This window comes from Cyprinus carpio, chromosome B5 (assembly GCF_018340385.1).
Source record: "Cyprinus carpio isolate SPL01 chromosome B5, ASM1834038v1, whole genome shotgun sequence".
In the NCBI taxonomy this organism is placed as follows: Eukaryota; Metazoa; Chordata; class Actinopteri; order Cypriniformes; family Cyprinidae; genus Cyprinus; species Cyprinus carpio.
In genome coordinates this window covers 12,069,118-12,088,937 of record NC_056601.1, presented here as the reverse complement: position 1 = coordinate 12,088,937, position 19,820 = coordinate 12,069,118, and the positions used below count along the sequence as shown (strand labels likewise).

At 35.8% G+C, this 19,820-nt stretch overlaps 1 protein-coding gene and 2 non-coding genes across 6 annotated transcripts in view; 2 read left to right on the top strand and 1 right to left on the bottom strand.

Annotated features, from left to right (window-relative positions):
• Positions 1-7,792: 7,792 nt before the first annotated feature.
• trnam-cau lies at positions 7,793-7,865 on the top strand. The gene has a single exon. It is a non-coding gene; the product is annotated as a tRNA-Met (tRNA).
• Positions 7,866-9,027: 1,162 nt separating this feature from the next.
• LOC109065114 (latent-transforming growth factor beta-binding protein 3-like) overlaps positions 9,028-19,820 on the bottom strand; it is a 41,311-nt gene continuing 30,518 nt past the window's right edge. For 2 of the 4 annotated variants that reach the window (XM_042724354.1, XM_042724353.1), the window contains exons 17-30: positions 18,446-18,568; positions 18,109-18,231; positions 15,429-15,548; positions 15,216-15,344; positions 14,945-15,115; positions 14,784-14,867; positions 14,564-14,692; positions 13,515-13,652; positions 11,985-12,125; positions 11,546-11,674; positions 11,098-11,259; positions 10,492-10,581; positions 10,265-10,396; positions 9,028-10,129 (exon numbers count right to left, since the gene is read on the bottom strand). In XM_042724354.1, the coding sequence (XP_042580288.1) occupies positions 9,978-10,129; positions 10,265-10,396; positions 10,492-10,581; positions 11,098-11,259; positions 11,546-11,674; positions 11,985-12,125; positions 13,515-13,652; positions 14,564-14,692; positions 14,784-14,867; positions 14,945-15,115; positions 15,216-15,344; positions 15,429-15,548; positions 18,109-18,231; positions 18,446-18,568 (1,823 nt within the window). In that variant the 3' untranslated portion in view covers positions 9,028-9,977. Of the gene's footprint in view, positions 10,130-10,264; positions 10,397-10,491; positions 10,582-11,097; positions 11,260-11,545; positions 11,705-11,984; positions 12,126-13,514; positions 13,653-14,563; positions 14,693-14,783; positions 14,868-14,944; positions 15,116-15,215; positions 15,345-15,428; positions 15,549-18,108; positions 18,232-18,445; positions 18,569-19,820 lie in introns of all 4 variants that reach the window. The other 2 variants (XM_042724351.1, XM_042724352.1) reach the window with 1 other exon arrangement.
• Positions 13,196-13,268, top strand: trnam-cau. The gene has a single exon. It is a non-coding gene; the product is annotated as a tRNA-Met (tRNA).

Sequence of the window (19,820 nt, the reverse complement as noted above, 5' to 3'; positions counted from 1 at the left end):
TCTCATTCTCACACCACCAAGTTCTACCTATCCTCCAGAAACAAGTTTTTGAAGGTCACCTAGCTGTTCCAGTTTAGACCACAAGAATTGTTGCCATAAAAATAGGACGTGGATGTAGGAGATATAGAGGCAGAGTCGAGGAAAAAGGGATCAGGATAAAACCAAAGAGACTGCACTGTAATTTAGGTGATGACATTTGAGGCAAGAAGAAATATGTGGCTTACATCACTAAAGAAACCAGGTTACACTCAACTCTAAAAACAGTTATAGCAGTAATTCCTCAGAATTACCCTGAAACAAACAAAAATAAACAACAACATGAATAAAGCAGCAGGCTGCAGAAGACTGATCCAACTTTATATTAAGATATAGAACCAAATAAAAATATTCTTACATTAAACATCAACCTGTTTATTCAAATTTTGTCTTTGCATATAGGTACACAATGCGCTGTAGTTACTTGTGAAGGTGTCACAGCTATTATTAAGTGTCTTATTGGAATATCTGTTATGATGGCTAGGAATCCAAATGATAGGATAAATAAAAAAGGAACGAGATAGGTGTGACAAAATTGGCAAGAGAACAGAAAGGAAAATAGAAGAATGGGAAATGTGATGGGAACAGCGGGGAAGATAATTTCTCAAATAGATTATTTCTCTGGTATGTTTATCTCCGGCTCCTTCCCAGAATGCATTGTTTGGACAGTGGCAAATGATATAGCCCTTACAAGATGCTACAGATGGCTGCGCAAGTGTGTGTGTGTGTGTGTGTGGGGCAAATTTTGCCTACGTTGTGAGAACCAAATGTCCCCTCAAGGATAGTAAAACCTGAAATCACATACATTATGAAGAACAGAACGTAGCCAATGCTTCCCACAAGGAAATCAGCTTCATAAATACACTAAATAACGTTTTACTGATAATATAAAAATTATGAAAGGTTTTTGCAAGGTTTAGGAGTAAGATTATAGAATAGAAAATATCATGAGCTTAGTATAAAAACAATAGAAACACTATAATAGAAAAACAAATGTGTATGTAGGCTACATTACAAAATACAATCACTCACCAGCACACTTACCTAACACAGATATCTGACGGTGGATGAAACTACACAAAGAATAAAAAATGAAGAACAGATGAGAAGACACATACTCTCACACTGTGTACTGGGCGGCATTATTCCCTAAACTAAGTGTGCCCAGTCCTGTTCCTGGCGATCGACTGTCCTGCAAAATTCAGCTCCAACTCTAATTAGTCACACCTACCTTTAATTTTCAAGCGATCCTGAAGACCTTAATTAGTTGCTTTAGGTGTATTTGATTAGGGTTGGAGCTAAACTTTGCAGGACAGTCGATTGCCATTAACAGGGTTGGACACCCCTTCCCTAAACACACACACACAATCACATTATCAGTTTAGATAAAGTTACATGAATAACCCAGATATCCCAAAGAAGTTCTGCCCTCAAACTTTAGCTCAAAACTATTTAAATCAATCACCGACCTAAAATAGCCATCTTAAACCAGGGCGCACAAACTTACATATAGTCTCTCCCTCTCTCTCTCTCAAGCTCATTACAGCATCCCATTCTGAATTTTGTTGAATATAGGTAGAGTGACATTGACGCTGTTATCATTAATACTATGAGCCTGGAGACACACGCTGCATGCTTCTCTCACTGAATAACTGTGACTTTGATACAGACTCAATCTCTGACCTCATTAGAAAGAGAGAGAGCAGCAGAGGGATAAATAGAAAGAGAATTAAACCACATAGAGAGACTAAGAAAGAGAAATAGATAGAGTTTGAGGCTGTGCTGTGTGCGAATCAGGTCAACTGAGATTTAGCAAGATGAGGCATGAGGTTTGTTCTGCTCTGGGTGAAACACACATTCATGTGTTCCAGAATCAAACCAACTGGGATCTCCCGGTCACAAAACATCACTTGTCCTGAAAAACTTCAGTTTATATATAAAAGAGTGGCTGGAAACCACGTCAAATCATGCTACTCTACACTTCCATGTGTGTCAGCAAGCGTGTTTAATTCACTAAGAGCATTTAAGTCACTGAAATGTGTGTCCTATATTTTAGCCACCTCTGGGTTTGGTACCAGGGGACTTGCTGACCTATTCATGAGTGCCTTTCTAATTATACTAATTTAAGACTTAACAGGGCTGAGGCCTGCAAAGCCAAACATTATCTCGTGAGGATGAGCTGAACACACAGACAAATTATTATGAATGTAATATAATTAAATAACACATTATTCATTTGAAAACATATAACACTTTGCGACTGTGCAGATTACATAACCATGTTATGCCTTTCTGTATGTTAAAATATAATTTGCTCAACCTCTCTCTTCTCTCTGTGAAACTGGAATGAGAGCAAGCTACCAGAACATGAGATGTTTCTTGTTGCTATGCAGCCAGAAATATGGGATCGTGGGTTATTCTGCGCTGTGTATGGCACTACATAACCATTCAAAAGAAGATCCATCTGCATCAGTGGCACAGTGAAGTAATGCATGTGAGGATCCTTAAATAAATGGCAGACAGGCTTTCTAGATAGACTGTTATCCTGTGGTGCAGCTCTAGGAAAATTATTAGAATAGTAATCAGAGAAAAATTCAAATTGTGCATATACATTTCATTGAGATTTGAGGAAGCATGTTGTTTTTATTGAGGGCATTGTTTACATTCAGAAATTCAGACTAAAAGGAAGTTGGTTAGTTTCAGCCCTCAAATTTAGAACTGTGAATTTCACTATTAGTTCTAATAGTGCATTAATAGTGTAGATTTCTCAGTGACTCTTCATGCAAGTTTCATCAGAAAGTGACTGTGTTTAATCGTTCACTTAAACAATTCGTTTGAACACACTAATTAATTGAGGAATGAAACAAGTGACTAGCTGCCTGCATCCGAATCCAAATATTCCCATACTATATGTGAAATCCTCTGCAGTATTTAGTTAAAAAACAGTTTAGAGAATGTGATATGAAAATAAACTAAAAATAAATAAAAACAGAAGTTAATATTTGGGCAGCTCCACAAATTTGAAATTTTTCGAATTTTTTAAAGTTTTCAGTTTCCTAATTTTTGTTCTCATCTTTGACAGCGTTTTAAGTACATCTTAAGATGAGTGTTACAAAAGGTATATATATATATATATTTTTTTTCTGTCAATCTAAAATCCAAAACAAGAAAGGGCAATAAGAATAGATGGCCAATAAATAACTGATGTGCTGCAGAAGAAAATACATTTATCACGGTATGTATATTTCTACTAATGACTGCATTTATAGGAAAACAACTCACTATCCAATGAAGCCACAGGAGAGGAGGAGATGGAAGTGTAGCAACACAACCGACAGCGTAGGTCACATGACAAGGCCAACATGACAGATGTACAGTAGTATGTCCAGAGAGCATTCATACTACACACATGCATACTATATTGAACATACTTATCAACTGTAGTATATGTATGCCGTTTTGGACGCAATGAGTCATTGAATCATTCAATCTAAAAAATTGTCCAAAAACACTAATTCATTCAAACACATTCAAACAAATGTTATAGCTTTGAGCAAGTTGAAAACATAATGTCCAATGTGTGCTGGTTCCTGAAAGGCACAGGAAATAATCAGGCACAGGCACACAGGATAATTCCAAAACTAATGACCACAGTCCCGCTGAATGACAGCAAATGCCTACCATCAACCAGAAGAGATACCGGTAGAGAATTTAGCTGAGCAGATAAACAGATTGTCAAACTGAGTCTCCTTTCTACATACCCAATTAAGGACTGTGAGTCATACTGCACTATGAGACAAAGAGAAAGTATTTCTGAGCTGAGGAATGACTCACAGTAGACCTAATCACATGCTATGCTCAGGGATGACAAAAAGAGACAGATGACAAATGGGATGCGGAGGCTGATGAATGCAAGGATAAATAAGAAAGTAAACTAATAACTTAAATATATTTAAATATATAATTTCAGTCACACTCTTATCAATATCACCTTCTTTTTCTCCAACAACAGCATCACAGTGAAGAAGTCAGTAATGGTTGGCGATGGCTCCCCCGAGTGGCTAAACTGATTTAGAGCAGTAGAACATAATGACCTTGTTTACTGAACCCAGCCTCTGAGTCCAATTACACAATTTTCACCAAGTGGCTGTAACACTTTATGTTGTGTGTCTGATGCCCTCCCACATTGTGAATTGAAAATATAGAGATCAGAATCTTGCTTTGTCATCACTGTATCCTTGAGCAAGGCACCAAACCCCAGGTGTTTCCACACAAACTGTCTCTGTAATTAGTCTATTGTGAGTCACTTTACATTGAGACCATTGTCTACAATTTGACATCTAAATATAAATATGAAGGACTTATGGATGGATAGACTAACAGACACATGCATATTCCTCATTCTTAGAGGACAAGGTGCCTTGATACTTCTATTTGACATGCAAATCGAATGAGATGCATGAGTCCTAACATTTGGTGTCACAGGAGACCTTTGGAGACACAGTTCTATTGATCTTCCTGGCACCGGTAAATATTTTTATTAATTTTGTTTCATAAATAGTACTGTAACTGTGTGATTTTAAAATAAAATCTGCAGTTTGTGATTTGAGAAGTATTAAAATGTTTTAAGGATGCTTTGTGATAGAGGGGACTTAACATATGGTACATGGTCTATAATGGATTAACATAGAACTATTACAGAAATCATATATTCTGAACTGTGAGAATATATATATAAAGGAAACATGATATTTTCTGTTTACTTATGTGATATATATTTTGATAGTGATAGTATATGTGCTTTTGACATGATGTGTAAATATAAAAAAAAAACATTTCAAGAGTTTAAAGGCATGTTAAGTTGTTTAGTTATAATCAGTATAACGGAAATCATGCAGAATACCCACGATTAATACATGTAAAAATGTTTGATATGTTGACAAAAAATTATTAATATGTTGAACCTCCATACAGGGGATTTTTTCAATAAGCTCTATACACGACTAAATGGAACTCCATTAATACGAACGTCAAATCACAAAACCCAAGTTTGTAGATATTGATATTACATATTATGTCAGGATTTAGATCTGCATCCATCCATAAATGTAACATTTACAACATCAACCTGATGAAATAATATTTTTAAATTAAAATCTTTAAAATTCCTTGCAAAATTAAAAATGTACTTCTTTTATTGGTGTGTTTGCACTGGATATATAAGATAGAACGTCTTAAATAACAACACATTCTTCCATCACTTAACAATTTCAAACTAGTTTGGTAACTCACTCAGTGAAGAGAAAAATCGTTGTTAATCACCTCAACAGCAGTCAAATATGAACACACAAAGTTTACATTTTTGGTGCTGAAGACTAATTGTGGGAGTTCTTTTTGTTCCACACAGGCCACAAAAAGAGAAAGAAACAGAGAGAGAGAGAGAGAGAGAGAGAGAGAGAGAGAGAGAGAGAGAGAGAAAGATGGCTGCCAGATCTATCTGTGTGCTGGTCATCTCTGCAGGTTGGTGGTTTCAAATCTGATAAATTCATAATTACAGCAAAATCCTTACAATAAATATCAGTCATGAACAGGGAACCAATATGATTTCTTTTTGCTGGGTTTAGACTGGGGAGTCACTATATGCCTTTTTTAAAACCCAAAAACCTATGGGTTATCAAAAGATAATGACCCATCAGTATCATCTTTCTGATCTGTTTAGTATTTAATTCTTCTTTACATTCTTTATGTAGTGGTGATCAGTGCAACTGGAATGCTGGCATCTTGGATAATGAGGTGCACATTTTTATAGTCCTTTAAAAATATGACAGTCTAGTAAGAATTTTTAATAATTACAGGTTTTTTTTATTCATGTCTAGGTTTCAACAATCTGAGATTAGAACAAAGTCTTCCATAAATTCATTCACATTTAACTCAGATGCAACTCGAACAGAGATGACAACATTAGTGAGTGCATCAGATGGTGTGTCGAACACGCAGAAGGCACAAATAATCACAAATATTCCTGGAACTGCATCAGTGAATATGATGTCTGGATCATCTGTGGTATCAAGAGCTTCATCCGTTGCTATTGCCGAACCCTCTCGGCAAACAACAGCTGAGACGGCAGCAGTGAGTGCAGCTGAGGAAACAATCGTCTCGTCTGGGACCATAGAGAAAGTTAAGAGACACACTTCGTCTGGAACAAAAAAGACCGAAAGACAAGAAACAGCAGAAACAATAGTCACCACATGTACACAAATAGAAGAAAGTGCCAATGTGGAAACATTGATAAATACAGCTCAAAAAACACCTGAACCTGAGAGAATAAGTGAAAGTGATATCATGGAAACACATAAAAGTGAAACAGATGTTACAATTTTTGAGAAACCAGCAGAAATAAGCATCACACCCAAACAAGAATCAGGGACAACCAGATTTGCAGCTACAGTTAATATCAGGAGTGCGACTTCGGTATCAGAGCCAGGGACCGTAAGAGCAACAAATTTCATTGCCAGTAAACTTAAAACTTCAAAAATCACACCTGAAAATAAAGCAACATCCAAAACTAGACCAGACATTACATTTAGGACAGAAGCGGTTAGGACTGAAACAAAAGCAGATTTAACTGAAGGAAAACTAGCACCAACCACCATCATAAAAAGACCCAAAACAGCAGGAACAGGGCCATCTAAAGTTGAAACAAGTGAAAAAAACACAGTTAGACCACGAAAATCTCCTCAAGCTATAGAAACTTCAAATGGTCCAACAATAAATGAGGCTACTGGTAAAAATCTTATAACTATGATTCAAACTGCCACTGGAAAACAAGCAAAAACAGTGGGCACAGCTGGTACACGCATAACATTAAAATCAAATGTATTAACGACAATTAAATCCATTGTAAATCATTTAAACACCATTTCACCAGAGAGACAGACTGCTAAAGTGTTTGAGAAGTTGACAACTCGGTCACACAAGTCTGTATCGCCATGTACAGGTAAATGTCAAACCAAATCTACTACTACGAATACTACAGGCAGTCGAGGCATGTCGGATAAAACTTTTTATTCTGCCATCACTATGGGTTGCATCTTGGTTGTATGTGGCCTTCTAGCTCTTGTTGTGTTTATAAAGGATTTTATTGTGTCTGACTAAAATACTCAGCACATTCAAATGTTGGTTAATTATTTCATGAATTGGTATTATAGTGGAACTGTATATTTAATCCTCATGAAACTGTAGAATATACAAATTGCTTGTAATTCAATAGACAGCTCAAAAAATAGAAAAATAAAACCACAATAAACCTGATCATTGATCAATATTAATCAATAAAAGTCAATAAAAATCATGTACATCTGATGTATGTATCATTAAAAATGTGTCTGACTCAAAACACGAATTAAGAAAATTACTTGGATACCTGTTGTGCACAAAACTCAACCTACTGTACGAAGATGACGCTGATTGGCGGAATGCCTTGTAACAGCTCGGTCAGAGCACGCGATTGGTCCTGTGTTAAATCTTGGTAGCGTGCTAATTATGGGTCTTAACTATAGACTGTCCTTTTGACTCACGTAGTGTGAAATTTAAACAAATAGCACGTGATCCAACGGATGAGAATAGTTTAATCTCACCCGTCACTAGTGTGTTCAAAATCTGTTGCTTTGCTAAGTAAAACGGAAAACAACAAATTTGGACCACGCTAGTAAGGGATGAGAATAGATCACGTGCCCCTGCACGCTATGCTCACATGGCCTCGTTGGCGCAGTAGGCAGCGCGTCAGTCTCATAATCTGAAGGTCGTGAGTTCGAGCCTCACACGGGGCAGAGGTTTTTAGTCATTAAAACGGCAAATACAGACTCATGTAGCATTGAAAGCGCGCTTTTCTGGGCTGCGTCAGATATACAAGGCGGGCTCTGGGCTGCACATGGTGTAAACACACATTGTACCAAGTTTACTACAGAGACTCTAACGAGGTCTGCATTGATTTCTTCGAACTCTCCGTTTTCGAGGGTCGAAAATGCTGGAGTAGTGTGAACGTTTTAAAACGAAAACGCACTAGTGTAAACGGGGCCTAAATCACCTTCATCTAACGTTACAGACAGAGAGAGAGACTAACTAGAAATGCGGTTTATATGAAGAAAGTCTTGAATGTAAACATTTTATAAATGTGTCTTCGTGGATGTGTTTGTTTCAGAAAGAATTAAACAATGTTATAGTTCTAGTTCTAATGTTATAGTGTGGTTCTACTGCCCTCTAGTGCCAGAAACAACAACAGAAAAGATTGTTGTAGGTTTTGCCACTAGGCGGAGGTAGAACACCACAGACTTTCAACATTATTAGCATGCCTATAATACTGACTCTCTGAGGAATGAAGTGTGGAATGTGAAGAAGATTGTAAACTGACACCAAAACAAGGTGCTTGTATTTTATTTTTTTAAACAAGTTCCCTTAATATAGTAAAATTTCAGTAATGGTTATGTAAAAACATATTTCCATCTCTGTACACAAGTTATTGACAGCCTGTAAACCAATCACATCATAATGTAACAAATCTAAGAGCTGATGATATTGTTCATCTTAGCACAAAATATCATGTGCTATAGTAGCTCTATTACTCTCGTTGTTACTTGATTTCTTTCTCTCCTTTAGAAGTGTCTGAGCAGTTGATACTACAGCTGGTAGTTGAATGAGTGTAATTATGCAATTTTTCAAAGCAGCAGATATTACTCAAAGCAAAATTAGACCAGTTTTTGGAATCAAGTAGTTGATATAATTGACAATATACCCAATATTTTGTGTTCAATTAGGGATAATGTCTATAGAATAATAAACAAGCTGACAAAGTTTCCCTCACCATAAAGCCACTGCCATATTCTTAGTACAATTGGCAATTTCCTGCACCAAAACACCCCGCTACAGCCTAATTATAATAAATGAAATAAAAAGGACAAATATAGAGAGAAAATCAGTCAGCAGCACTAAGCATTGAGTTTGACTTATTTTTTCTTGTTTATTAATTTATATTCATTCCTTTGGTATATGCACTTGTGTAGTTATTAGGTCAATTTTTTTTTCTGTGAAAAATAACCTCGCAGTTCTGTCTCATTAAGAAAGCAAAAAGTATTTAAGGAATTGAAAACTTTTTTTTTTCATTCTGTTTCAGTAGAACATTTTTGCGCAATTTAAATGGTTCAGAAAACCAAAATCATCACTGGCATATTTGTCAATGACTAACTTCATATAAAAACGATAAGGTTCTCAGTGCAACCAAATAAAGATGACAACGGTTGCATTATCAAATAAAGACATTAATGTACAAAGCAGATTAATAGAACAAAACACTATCAATGGTGAACAACAAACAGACATCAATACAAACAAAGGAATATCCCAAAAATCAAATGATCGTTGATATCAAACTGAAAGAGGGCAGAAACCAATAAGAAAAAAAATGACTTGAAAGTCTTACAAATTTAAATCTTAGAAAAGAAGAAAAGAAATACAGAAAAAATACAATACTCAACAAAATATTGAGCTGTAATAAAGTTAACCAAAACGTGCTGAGCAGCAACATAATTACAAAAAAAATGAACCCACTTAAGTTAGAAGACACATTTCATCCAATGACAAACCCTCGTCCAGCAACAAACACATTTCAAATGGGTGCAAACTGATATGAATAAAAGTATACAATAAAAGCAACATAAAATCTTAATATTTCAGAAGTTAATGATTAATTCCCAGCATAAGAAAATGATTAACAGGAAATGAGAATGTGAAACATGAAATGTTTTCGTGTGTGTGTGTGTGTTTATGGGTAAATGTTCCTAATTGCAGTTATACTAGATTTGATGATGTGTATTAGTGGTGGCATATGAATTTTTCTGTATGTACATGAGAGAGAGTGTGGGCCGTGTGGATGAGCCGCAGTGCTGTTACTGAGCCCTAGCGCGTATACACACATTTGGTCGGCGTGCCGCTACAAATCCGAGTTTACAGTGACATTTGTATGAACCGAAGGTGTTAATACAGCGTGCATTCTTGCAGGGACTCTGCCCTGTCCCTCGGCCCGCACACTCATCGATATCTAGAGGAAGAAAGAGAGAAAGAGCTTTAAAATATGTCTGTCCATACACTTACAAATGATGAAATATGTCGACTTCCGGAACATGACCTTAATGATTATGTGTGAGTGTGTTTAAGGATCTGCATTCATACTCACCTATACAGCGTGTTCGCGAGTGGTCCAGTACAAATCCAGTATTGCACTCGCACATTGTACCCAGATAGGAGCGCACGCACCGACCATTAGCACAGCCACACTCGTCTGAGTCTTCCTCTGAACTGACTCCCTCTAAACAAGTGAGAGTGACAGAAAGAGTCATGAATAACTCGGCCAGTTCTGAGTCTTTCCATTTAGCTCAAGGTGCATAACACTGGCAAGGTCACCTGGGTTGTAACTGGAGAAAGCTGCCAGGAAGTCCCCTTCTCCGTCAGACTCAGTCTCCAAATGCATCTCACACAACCTGTTAAAAAGCACTGCACAGTGCACACACACCGAAACAAAATGAAGGAAAGTCATGGTTGATATTTCATTTCATCTTAGTAGATCACAATTTCATCCTTTTCGACCTGCTTTGCTAATGTAAAAAAGAAAATTCAACACTAACAAATGTTTTTTTTTTTCTATTACGTTCATTCAAAAGTTTTTTTTTAAAGAATTTAATACTTTTATTCAGCAAGGATGCATTAAATTGATCAAAACTAACAGTAAAGAATTCTGTTTTTTACTTTGTATTCATCAAAAATCCTAAAGAAAAACAAAATATTTCCCATTTTCCACAAAATATTTACTGTTTTCTAATTGATAATAATAAGAAGAAATGTCTCTCGAGCAACAAATCAGAATGTTAGAATAATTACTGAAGGATCATGTGACATTGAAGACTGGAGTAATGGCTGCTGAAAATTCAACTCTGCCACAGGAAAAATGTGTAAAAAAAAATTTTTATTTGTATTTTTGATCCAATATATGCACCCTTTTTTTCTCGATACCTGAATTTCTATTTGGACAGGTCCGGCACTCTGGGCCCCAGCCTCGACCGTAGTGACAGCAGCACTCGGAGTACGTCACCGTTAGCTCATTTCGTGGCATAGTGCACATAAGATCCTCATCAACCTCCCGGAAACAAATGTCCTTGTGTGCTGCAGTGCGGTCTGAGAAAGACAGAGGTAAGCAGATGATGGAGGACATGAAAAAAGAAACAAAATACAGAAGGTTCACAGAAGAAATGGCAGGTGGAAACAAAGTCAACTCCAACGCTAACACTGCTAAAACACCTTTAATGGTCCAAGCTCAGCAGTCATGTGGAAACCCGAGGTTCAGAGTAATAACTTGTGGACTGCCAAGCCACATGAAGGCCATTCAATAATAATAATAATAAAAAAAAAAAACAGTTTCCACCAATCACAAGTCTGCATGCAGATTACTTGTGATACCCACCATCATAGACGCATTGCTTGAGGGCTGCACTGAAGGTGTGTGGCTGCTTGCAAATGCAGTGGAAGGAGCCGGGAGTGTTGACACATCTCCCGTTCCTACAGTAGGAGGGATCTTCACACTCATTCACATCTGAAAGGTGCACCACAGACACACCCGTTACTAAAGAGATGTACAGAGAGAAGGACAGATAGAGAGAAAAAAGCAGGAGGGAGGAAGACAAGGAGAGAGACATCAGAAGCACACAGTCTTGGGTGAGAACTTCAATAAATGCCTGGAGTTATTTCATCTTTACTATTCCAGGAAGAGCAGCTGAATTTCTTAGGAAATGAACAGCCCAGCACATTTTGTGCCATAATAAAACGGACCTTCTGTACATTACATTATAAGAACTCATGCCATTTTTATTAGGACTGTGATGTTCCCGTAAAACTATACTCACCCGCCTGCTCCTCAGGTGTGACACAGCTGTTACGGTCGGTTGCCAGAATCCAGGGAGGAGTGCAGATGCAATAATAGGAATCTTGGGTGTTTACACAGTGGCCATTTTTGCAATTAGCAGGGTCCTGACATTCATCCACACCTGAAGCAAAATTTTTTTCCTTAGGATACTTGAGTTTACAATAATTAAATAAATTATATATATATATATATTTTTTTTTTTTGAATAAATCAAAAATACATAGGCTAGTGGCTACCATTCAATGGTTTGGGGTCTTCTTTTGCTCACCAAGGCTAATTACATTTTACATGTTACATTTATAAAAAAAAAAAAAAAAAACTGTGAAATATTAATTGAATTTTTAAACAACTGTACAAAAAAAACTGTTTAAAATGTTATTTATTCCATCTCTGCCATTATTACAGTATTCAGTGTCAAATGATCATTCAGAAATTATTCTAATATGCTGATTTGATACTCAGGAAACATTTTGTAAACAGTGGTGCTGTTTAAAAATTTTTAGGAAATTTAGGAATTAAGAATTTAGGATTGTTTAATAAATAGAAATTTCAAAAGAACAGAATTGATTTAAAACAAATATTTGAAATGGTAACATTATAAATTTTATTTAATTGATAAATTATTCAATTTCTGTACAGTAGGCTAAATTATTTATTTCAGTTGTATCCTTTTTCTGTCATATTTGTCCACCAAATATGTAGATTACATATTTGTAACCTAATGGTTAGAGAGTTTGACTCCTAACCCTAAGGTTGTGGGTTCAAGTCTCGGGCCAGCAATACCACGACTGAGATGCCCTTGAGCAAGGCACCGAACCCCCAACTGCTCCCCGGGTGCCACAGCATAAATGGCTGCCCACTGCTCTGGCTGTGCATTCACGATGTGTGTGTGTGTGCACTCTGGATGGGATAAATGCAGAGCACAAATTCTGAGTATGGGACACCATACTTGGCTGTATGTCACGTCACTTTTTGACTTGTATATTTTTTTTTTATCTTTTTTTTTATTGTATTACTGTTTCAACTCGTTGTTTGTTGACAGTGAAACTGCTCTGAAAGAACAGATTTAAGGGGTTAAGGGTCCTTTTGGGGGTTTTATGATTGCAGTAACAGGGCTCCCTTACAGATACATTTGATAGAAACATGCAGCTGTGTCACTACATAAAGCATTCTGTGTACATGTGGGCCACAGCCTCGTTGGCGCAGTAGGCAGCGCGTCAGTCTCATAATCTGAAGGTCGTGAGTTCGAGCCTCACACGGGGCAGAAACTTTTTAATCTGAAGGTCGAGAGTTCGAACCTAACACGGGCAGAAGTTTTTTAATCTGAATGTGTGAGTTCAAGCCTCACACGGGCATATGCTTTTAAATCTGAAGATCGTGAGTTCAAGCCTCACATGGGGCAGAAGCGTTTTAATCTGAAGTTCATGAGTTCGAATCTCACACGGGGCAGAAGCTTTTTAATAAGGTCACTTTACTACCAAGTGTCACACACTTGATTATAAATACATACCTGTAACTGTGGGAAAGACACACTTCTTGTTAGAGGCATCAGGGACCCAGGGTAGGTTGCAGGTGCAGTAGAACGAACCGCGAGTGTTCACACAATGTCCGTTGGTACACAGGGACTCGTCATGACATTCATCCACATCTACAGGGGGAAAGAGACACAAAATACTGTTAAGGAATTTTACAATGCATTTGAGTTTGATAAAAATGAAAGATAAAGGTTAATCAATGTGTTGGTATGTCAAATAGGGGTGCTGTACCTGTGTTATTCTACTGCTCCCTAGTGGATGACACAAAACATCCTTCTTTCTGCCACTAGTGGGCAGTACAGCAGAACACAAAAAAATCTTTCCTTTTCAAATATTAGTATCATACTGGATGCTAAAAATGCTTTTATTTTTATTTAAAGTGGTTTTAAAAAAAAATAATATAATATAATAAGGACTGTTTGAACCAAAGCAAAATTCTAAATATCATAGCCCATTACAATGCATGAGAAAAATAACAACACATAAGATTTAGAATTGTTATTTAATTATTTACCAAAAATTTATTTCTTTATTGTATTTGTAAACACATCATGGCATTGTACAAAATATTGTACTTTTACACACCACTGTTCCAAAGTTTATTAATATTTTTTTAAATAAATTTCTTATACGCACCAAAGCAGCACTTAAACACTAAAAAAGTAATATTGTGAAATACTGCAATTTCTTTTCAAATAACTTTCTTCTACTTCAGCATATTTTAAAATGTAGTTTATCCCTGTGATGGCAAAGCTGAATTTTCAGAAGCCATTACTCCAGACGTCAGTGTCACGTGATCCTTCAGAAATCATTCTAACATGCTGATTTGGTGCTCAAGAAACATTTCTTATCATTGTCAATGTTAAAAACAGCTGCGCTGCTTAATATTTTTTGTAAAAATCATGATCCATTTCTTTTCAGGATTTTTTGATTCAAGTTTATTACAATGTATAAACTGTAGAGTATATGTCTGTGTAAGTGTGTATATGGACAGTAAAATTTGTGTATCAGTGTGTGATTTTACCGATGCATTCCAGTAGATTGCTGTCATAGTAAAATCCCTGTTGGCAGTAGCATTCAAAGCCAGGCTGTGTGTTCATACAACGTCCCTCCTTACAGATCTCGTTAGAGAACAATACACACTCATCAATATCTACAAAGAGAGCATGAAAGTCAGAGGATTTAATTTATTATGTGAGGGAGTGTGTTTGTGTTTGTGTATACAAAAATGCATGCACATATACCTCTGTGCAAAGGCAATCCATATCCCATCTTTCCTTCGTCATAGTAAAATCCTCTGCCAACTGGACACAAAGAGAGATACTCCACTGGAAAAAAAAAACAGACAACATCAGTCAAACACTGATGGACCAATTTACCATCAATAATTCATCTGTAATCGAACCTGAGTGGTAGACGGGACAGGGGTAGATCTCGCAGTGATCTCCCCATCCCACGCCAATAGAGCAGCAGCACTCCTGCTTAGTAACGTTGGTTGCCAGGACGCTATCACAGAACACGGTGTCATCTAGATTTAGGTAGCACTCCTTCTTATCATTCCGATCTATCTCAACCTCTGTGTGGAAAAAACAGAAACATATAAACCGAATTTCATAAAAAAAAAAAAAATAGGCAATGCAAATTCATGTGATCAAACACACTAAACCAACTCTCACCTTCACAGCTGTGTTTGTCATCAGACAGTTCGTAACCATCGTTGCACACACACACATATCCACCCGGTCTGTTTTCACATACGCCGTGAGGCTGACACAGACTCCTTTCTAAAGCGCACTCATCTATATCTGAGACAGAGTGTAAAAAGGTGAACAAGAGGACCAAGACCAAGATAAGGATTTGGGTGATGTAAAAAGTGTGAAAACTCATACCCTGGCATCGGCGCCCAAGGATGGGCTTGTATCCTTTTTGGCAATCGCAGTGGTAAGATCCCATCGTATTGATACAGCGTCCTTGCTGACAGTAGGAAGCTCGCTCACACTCATTAATATCTAAAGAGATCAAAAATATTCCTACTGATTCACGTATGGTGTGCATTAGTGAATTGTTTCAGCTGTATTAGAAGGGTTACAAAAGATATATGCTCACTATCATTCAAAAGTTCACAACATTTATAATGTTAAAGGGATAGTTTACCCATTATTTACTCACCCTCATGTCATTCTAAACCTGTAAGAGTTTCTTTTTTATGTTGAACATAAAACGATATTTTGAAGAATGATGGTAATCATGCAGTTGATGGTCACTATTGACTTGCATAGTATTCCTTTCCCTACTATGGAGTCAGTGGGGACCAGAAAATATTTGGTTCTTCAAAATTTGTCAAAATATCATCTTTTGTGTTCAACATAAGAAAGAAACTTATACAGGTTTGGAACAACATGAGGGTGAGTAAACATTGACAAAATTTAAATTTTTGGGTGAACAAGATGAAAAATTGGGCGAAAAAAATTTCTATTTCAAATAAATGCAGTGCTTTTGAACTTTCTATTCATCAAAGAATCCTGAAAAATATGTAGCACTGTTTCCACAAAAAACTTTTAATAGCACAACTGTTTTACAATGTTGATACTAAGAAGAAATGGTTCTTGAACACCAAATCGGCATATTAGAAAGGTTTCTGAAGGATCATGTGACACTAAAGACTGGAGTAATGACTGCAGAAAACTCAGCTTTTCCATTACAGAAATAAATTATATATATATATATATATATATATATATATATATATATATATATATATATATATATATATATATTTATATATTAGGGCTGTCAGTCAATTAAAAATTGTAATCAAATTAATTATATGATGTTTTGATTAATTAATCAAATTAATCACAATTAATCGCAAAATAAATTTGACTGTGAAAATACCCACAAAAGATTATTTAAAGATATTTTAGTGTTAAATGAGAAAGTATCAAGTAGACATTACAAATTGTAGCTTAAAAATATTTGATTTGATTCAGCAAAAAAAGTTAATACACATAAACATTTAGGCTACAACGGCCTAACATAAACTATGGAACATAAAAGAAGATAATTTGAGAAACATCTTAATTTTTTTGTTCATTCAATGGAAGTCATTGGTAACCAAAACAGCTCTTTTTACCAACAGTCTTCAAAATACCTTCTTTTATGTTCCACAAAAGAAAGGTTTGAAATGACATGAGGGACGTGAGAGTAAATTATGACTCTAAATAAGAAACTAAATCTGCCAGCAGGTGGCGGTAAATGTAATTAATTCGATTCCTTCAAACATCTGATTCATTCAGGAAAGAAGTAAACTATGAATGGGCCTTTGAATCATTGATTCACACAATTAGTTCAAAATGCGGTTTCATTCAGAAACTGTTGCTCAAAGACACACAACAATTCTGCTATGGCTTTAAAGGGAATATATTCTTTGCAAAATTGAGCAAAAACACATAATATTTTGTTTAAAATATAACACAATATCTACTTATTTACTGATTATAAAATCACATTTATTTCGGGACAAAATCAGCACTCGTGTAATATTATTGGAGTTGTTGCCCTGCATCATAACAGTCAACTGCATGAAATGTAAGATGATTTACAGGTCTTGGGGGGGGGGGGGGTGCATATATATATATATATATATATACATATATATATATATATATATATATATATATATATTTATATATATATGTATATATATTGAACTGAGACTGAGAGAGGGAGATGGGATCAGAAAAGGTCCGAGAGTCAGGACTCAAACTCGGGATGCCTAAAGCGCAATGGCATGATATGTTGGCATGCTGCCCACGAGACTATTGGTGCCAACATAAAGCATATTTGAAAATATTTTTAAACTGAACATAGTGATTTTAAAATTGTAATTGTAAATTTCAAAAATTTACTGTCTCACTTGTTTAAATAAATGCATCCTTGGTGAGCATAAGACTCTTCATACGGATTGTTTACATTTGGGGATTATTGGCTTTATTGCATATTTTTGACAACATAAATGTTTGTTATACAGAAGAATATTTTTGGTCCTGAATGCTGATTGGTCAGTACGGTTTTCCAGCCATGCTAAAGACTGGAATACACTACACAACTTTTTAATATCTGAAGAGATTTTAAAACACTAGGTATCATACAATGGCTGAATTTTTAAATGGTAACAGAGAAGAACTGGGCATTATACACTAAACGAGTGAAGATCACACCACCAGATCACACTACCAGACTTTCAAGTCACTCTGAACACAATGATCTCCTGCAGAAACTTGTGCCTAGGAGATGTATGACAAATGAAAACAATATGTGCTCTACAATTGGCTCAAAATATCAAACACGCTTTCATATCCTTCAACTGGATGGAATCATACACTATGTGGTTTTCTGTGAAAATTCCATCAACCCCAAATCTGCAGACTAAAACTGAAAAATGCAAACATTTCTGCAGTGCATTACAGTCCCTATACAATTTGTACTGTAGAATACAGATATTGCAGTATTATGTGCAGTATTAAGTTCATGAGACTCGCAACGATGGGTTAGTAATTACTAGCTGACCTTCACAGTGGCTTCCCTCTTGTGTAGGCTGGTAACCAGGGTAACACTGGCAGCGGAATGATCCCTGAGTGTTAATGCAGTGACCGTTAGCACACAGACGGTTATCCTGACACTCATTGATGTCTGTGGAGAGACAAACAGACACATAACTTTCAAGAACACATACATACATGCTCAATTCTGTTTATGTAAGTTGTGTTTGCACAGAATATTTATTCTCTTTAGAATGAACTTGTGCAGGAAGTAATAAAATCTAATTTAAAACCATTCTGAATGGCAAGATTAAGTTTGCATTAATCAACACATTGTTTAGTTTTATTGGCTGTGTGCCACTGACCTCTGCAGCCTTTGCTGTCAGTCTCAGGCAGGAAGCCCTCATTACACAGACATCGATACGATCCAGCCAAGTTCTCACAACGGCCGTTCAGACAAACACCCCGCTTCTGACACTCATTGACATCTAACAGAGAGAGAGAGAGAGAGAGACAGACATCTCTTGTAAGATTACGCAATTGTCAACTTTATTTGTCAAAACACCCCACATTCATCACATTTCCTACAATCAGAGCTGGGTAGTATCTGATTACATGTAATCTGGATTAAATAAATTTTTTTAAAGTACTTGTAATATCATTACATTACATTTTAAAATACTCATAATCAGACTACAGTTACTTTTTTATTGATGACATGATTACATACAATCAACACATTATTAAGTCATAAATTATTCATAATTTATTGATTCTCCTGATATTCCTCCTTTTCATCTTTTGAATGTTCCTTTTAAAATAGTCTACTGCTTGTATATAATTTGAAATTCCAGTTTTATGGACATTCACACAAAGACCAGTCACTAGTCAGGTGGCTACACTGCATTTGACCACTGGATTTATAAAAATTATTGCAGGTTTAAAAAGTTTCAACAATGTATCATACTATGACCATTATTTAAACATGTATTACTGTGTCTTTTGTCTTTTAAACACATTAAAATGCACAAATTCACATTACTATTTTCTTTTTTATGTAATGCATAGATTCCCAAACTTCATCTGAGCCGCTTTCACCTAATATGTTTATCTGAAGTACCCCTGCGATTTTAAAATAATATTTTAATAATTAAGTAACCCATTTGCATGTTTACGTTTCTCTGATGTTGGTTAATGATCACATGACATGCAGATAGACGTAAAATATTTTCAAAATATCTTCTTTTCTTTTTTTTTAGTTTTATTGGGTTTATTTTGATTGTAGTTATTTTAATTGATTTATTTAAATTTTGCAGTTTTATAATTTAATTAATTATTAGCTTTTCGTTAAACTCACAAACCCATTGCTGTTCCTTTATGAACCCGTTTGGGAAACCTTTACATAATGTAATGTTTAATGCACGTAATGTTGTTAATCACAACGAATGGAATATATTTTCTAACTCTTTGTATTTTTTATCAATATGGTACAAGATTGTACTACTTAAATTTGATAAACGAGTCAGGTCAAAAGAAATCTAGAAGTAATCAAAAGGTAGTCAGATTATTTTACTTGAAATGCATAATGTAATGGATTTTTTGTCATGTAATTTGGAATGGATTACAGCCTACAATCAGGTACATTCAACATAAAAACATCTAGTGGATGACTTAAGGGGATCACACACCAGATGAAGAGCAAAACGCTGCCTCACACCACATCACAATGTGCCATGCACT